Here is a 4,871-nt window from a genome sequence, read left to right on the forward strand (position 1 = left end):
GGAATTGCTGAAGGATCTTCTGGAGGAATTGCTGAAAGAACTTGCAGAGGAATTGCCGAAGAATTTTCAGGAGGAATTCCTGAAGGAACTTCAGGAGGAATTTCTGAAGGAACTTCAGGAGGAATTTCTGAAGTAACTTCCGGGGCAATTCCTAATAGAAGTTCCGGAGGAATTTCTGAAAGAACTTTAGGTGGAATTCCTAATGGAACTACGGGTGGAATTCCCGAAGGAACTTGCAGTAAATTCCGCACCGCTTCCTCTGTTCACCAATGGTTGGTTCCAGGTGTCCCGGGATGTTTGGTTCAACTGGATCAAAAGGATCAAAATTGATAGTAGAAATCTAAAATTAGTTTCAAAATAACTTTCGCCAAAAAATGCCGATGATTGATATGCCTCATGATACATTTCGAAGTATTCTGATATATGTCCCCAGCTAGAGCCCCGGAACCGGTTCCTATGTGGCCATCATGCTTCCAAATTCGTTCAGAAGCATCGCAAATAAATTTTCTTCACGATACGGGTATAAAAAGACGATATTGGTACGAATAACAAACATAAAAGTCAAAAATGTCCTAAATGGCCACCCGACAGATCCCACTGGGATTCCGTATAAATCCGGAACCGGTGAATCGATCGATCCCCTGAAACTATGATAATTTGTGGTTCATGTCTGAAAATTTCAAGTCGGTTACAGATCGGTCAAAAATTGAATGAATTAGAGCAAAAACATCACCAAACTTTTGATGCCCAAAAAAGGTTGGGGATGCAAAGGTTAATTTGTCATAATTCATTCCGTTTCGCTGAATCGTACGCCGCCTTGAAATAAACAAACAGATGGGGTGACTGCAAGTTGTACTCCCGTTGTACTCAGGGTAAACATTTGATCCGCCGTTGATCGGCCCTCACGAAAACTTGCCTGGTATTCGCCGACGAAGCACTCTTCCAGCGGTCTTAATCTGTTGAACAGAATACGGGAAAGAGAGGGCTGGCTTGTCTCAAGGGTGCAGAACTTCATAAAGCTGCTCGGTGCCATGTTTTAGAAGTTCAGCTGGGAGCTGGTCCTTCCCGGCAGCCTTGTTGTTTTCAGCACTTTAATAGCTTTTCTAATCTCATCTATTGTAGGCAACTCCACAGCTTGTCCATCGTCGCTAATATTTATTTTGTTCACTGATGCACTGTCACTTCCACTATTCAACAACGTCTGCAATTGTTGCTTCCACCTGGAAGTCACTTTGGTTTTATCTGTCAGCAAATTTCTTTCTTGGAGCTGTCTTTCTCCGCACGCCATTGTCAGTTTCATAAAACCTCCGCATTTAATTCTGCGCATCGCTAATCACTTGTTCTTCATACTCTTTCTTCTTCCTACGGTGGGTTCGTTTTCGGCTGCTCTTGCTTCCTTGTACCGACATCTATTCGATCAGGTATCCGACACCAACACCCGGCTTCTGGCAACGTTCTTCTTGTCTGTCACTCTCTGACACTCCACATCGAACCAACCCGTCATGGGTTGCCTCTGTGCAGTGCCTACCACTTCTCGTGCTGTTGTGCTTACGGCTCCATGGATCGACTCACATAGATCGTTCGAATCTATAGAAGTAAAATCATACAACAGTAGAGCACATGTGAAGATTGGACAAATCAAGCATCCGAAAGTTATTCAATTTGCTAAAAAAAAGCTATCCGCGGTGGAAATTGGTACTCGGATTCTGATGTCTTTTCCGAAAACGTGACCTTCAAGTGGTCTTGTTGTGTAGGGGTTTATCACGCCTATCTAGAGAGCAGGAGGTTGAGGGTTCGAGTCCCTTCGAGACAGGTGATTTCTTTTTCGTAAATTTCATATCAATTGGGCTTATTCTACGAGTGGAGTGACGTGAGTTGTCTCGAATGATGTGAGAAGAGTCGTATAGCCCCATTTGAATAACATGGTTACCTCACGTGAGAATTGCTAAAATCGACTCACCTCACGTCACTCGACTCGTAGAATAAGCCCAAATTTGTCCATTTCGAAACATGTGCTGTGCATATGCACAGCCAAGATATTTAACAAAAAAAGATTTTCGTACGGCCAAGCTGCCGAATAATATGCAATTAATAGTAAAATCATGTTTACTGAAAAAATGGTAGCTATCCCTTCTACTGGACTGAGTGAGTTACTCAAAAATTTATCAGAATGGAAAATGCACAATAAACAACAAGTTGTGGTGAAAACCTCATTGATCGTACATAAATCAATGTCGAGTGCAACACAATAATTGGAATTAGCAAATATGAAACTCCGAACCCGAACAAAGCCGATCCGCTGGTTTAAAATAGCTCCATAGTTCATCGCCACTCAATAGTATGGCAGTTGACATGCAAAACTCCCAACTCACCTTTGATACACTAATGCAGATACGTTTCAATCTTTACTGTAAGGCTGAATTAAGAACAATACACTGAAGATGGTCTTGCTGTTGAGGTCAGAATGTGTATATGGAAACAAATAGTGATGCTAAATGAAATGTTATCAGCTCACCATATATAAATGTTAGGACAATCCAATAAACAAGCTTAAAAATAATATTTTTCATTAAATCCTTCCTCTATCTCAGATTTCGGATACTGGAATAATTACTACCATCAAATTATATTAAAAAATATGCTTTAATGATGCCGAAATCGCGATAAAAAATAAGTTACAACACAGTAGTTTGGATGACATGACTTTCGCTCAAATTAAACGAGGCAAACACGAGTAAGAGTGGGGACCCATGATCGCACGAGCATTTTACTTCAGCGAGGCAATGAAGGGTTCCAGCAGGAAGATCAGCTCGACCTGTCCATCGACTTCCATCTTGTCCTGGGCCATGGCTTCCTTGGCCGGCATGGCGCCGGTTCCGATGGCGAACATGATGTCATCCTCCATCGTCAGGATAGCCTCGGCGGCATCGTCGGACTCGACCAGCTTCACGTTCTTCAGATCCATGACCCAGGTCTTGACCACCTTACCGCCCTGGGTGATTTTGAACTTGTACACGTGCTCGACCTGGCGGTTGGCGGGGTCGATGGTTTCCAAGCGCTTGGCAATCTTGGCGAAAACTGCATCGGACTTCAGGGCCATTTTGCTGAGGTGGTTTTGGTTTTATTCTTAAAGATAGAAGATCAAATGAGCTAATTGATGCTCGGCGGTGTGGTGGAGGATGCTTACCAACAGAATCTCAAGGTGGACAACTCGAAACTGATGGCTTCCGTCGGTGCGGCGTTCCTATTTAAACCAGTTGTATGCTTCTTTTTGTGGACATGTTATCAGTGCGAACGGCTTAATTTGCTAGATTAGTGTACAATACAGATTCTCGTGCGGCGGCTTGTGTTAGTTTTGGAAACTGCTGACTCCGTGTAGGCCCGGTCAACGTGCAAACAGCGTTGGCAGATTAAATGATATCGATTTAGATAAATTAATTTTCACGAGCATTTGGAGCTACCATTCCGAATAAGTTGCACTTCATTTGTACGTGGTTTTAAATTGTATTCCTACAGATTTTAGACTTTGTTTCCTTTAGGGCAACATGATTTTTTGGCTTTTTCGTCGTGCTCGCCATCATTCTATTGATAGCGTAGACTAACGACAAAAGCAACTGATCGTGCATTCTGAGGTTTAGAATAAAACAGAATTAACGCAAAACCATATTAAGGTATTAAGCGAGTGCACTTGACTTTGATATTTTCAAAAAAGATTGTACGAATGGATTATTGTTTTTGAAATGCACACACGAATACAGCCGGACCTCCATGAGACGATAATCCAAGATTAGATATTTTCATTTATGTTCAGTTGGTTCGATTTTTCTTATCAATGTACCCCCAGTCGTCGTTATTTCTAATACCGTCATTGGGGTTATAATGAGTTAGAGGAAGAGTATGGTGGAGTATTGACTTTTTTTATGACGAAGATCAATAAACCTAAAATTTCACATATGTCATCGTCAGTTGTTCTTTTTATAGATTACTGATTACATGAATACTCGGATCTGTGATTATCGTTCGCGAACAATTTTTAACTATTGAGCAATTCTCTGTGAAATCGAAGGTCGAATTATTTTTGTATTTTTTGATTCCTCTGAAATTTTGCATATACATTCTTTGTGATCAAAAAACGCAATCTGCATCATTGGTTTGCCATTTTGACTCTAGCCTAACTTTTGAGTGTGCCTAAGCAAAAACACCTTGAACACTATCAAAAAAGAAAAAAAAAATTAAAAACGGCTTGACCGATCGTTTTGATGTCGGCAAAGGTTTAGGTAATCAATAGGGCTATGTGAAAAAATATACACTGCGAAAAAAAAAAATTATTCAACCATTGAAAATAAAACTCAAAAATCGATTTTCTCAAAACAGATTTTTACAATATTTTTTATTTTTTGATATGTTGTAGCAGATAATATATGTATCATTTTCCATCATGAGTCATGATGGAGAAATGATGGACAAAAAAGTTATATTTTTTTAAATTTAGTTAGATTTTCAAAACTGGTCGAAATATTGTTTTTGTGTATAGCATTTTTTTCTAAGTGCTACCGTTTCTGAGATACAGCAGTTATAAGATAAAATATACAGATTTTTTTTAAATTTTCAGTAATTTTCGATTTTTTTTTCGAATCTATTCAACCTAGAATCAAATTTTATTGAGCCGTTGATATTTATTGACAAATACTAGTAATGGAGTAGTGGTTAACCATTTTCATGGTATGAGATGGTGGAGAAAAAATCTTTACCAAAAAAAATCAAATCTGAATCTTTCAACCTAACTAATGTTTGGTATATTATTTGGTCAAAGGCTTCTATTCAATATTGAAGGTGGATCAGGATGGACAAGTGATAGACAAATATAGGAA

At 39.5% G+C, this 4,871-nt stretch overlaps 1 protein-coding gene across 1 annotated transcript; it reads right to left on the bottom strand.

Moving 5' to 3' along the window:
- Positions 1-2,624: 2,624 nt before the first annotated feature.
- Positions 2,625-3,339, bottom strand: LOC134205225 (uncharacterized). The gene is made up of 2 exons (XM_062680293.1): positions 3,188-3,339; positions 2,625-3,126 (listed from the first exon to the last, which is right to left on the bottom strand). Exon 2 carries the CDS (start codon positions 3,098-3,100, stop codon positions 2,768-2,770), a length of 333 nt encoding a protein of 110 aa, XP_062536277.1. The 5' UTR covers positions 3,101-3,126; positions 3,188-3,339; the 3' UTR covers positions 2,625-2,767.
- Positions 3,340-4,871: the final 1,532 nt, after the last annotated feature.

The sequence above is a fragment of the Armigeres subalbatus genome, chromosome 1 (assembly GCF_024139115.2).
Source record: "Armigeres subalbatus isolate Guangzhou_Male chromosome 1, GZ_Asu_2, whole genome shotgun sequence".
Classification (NCBI taxonomy): Eukaryota; Metazoa; Arthropoda; class Insecta; order Diptera; family Culicidae; genus Armigeres; species Armigeres subalbatus.

Bases quoted from the DNA above. Each gene is read 5' to 3' on its own strand.
- LOC134205225 (XM_062680293.1), bottom strand. From the start codon at position 3,100: ATGGCCCTGAAGTCCGATGCAGTTTTCGCCAAGATTGCCAAGCGCTTG.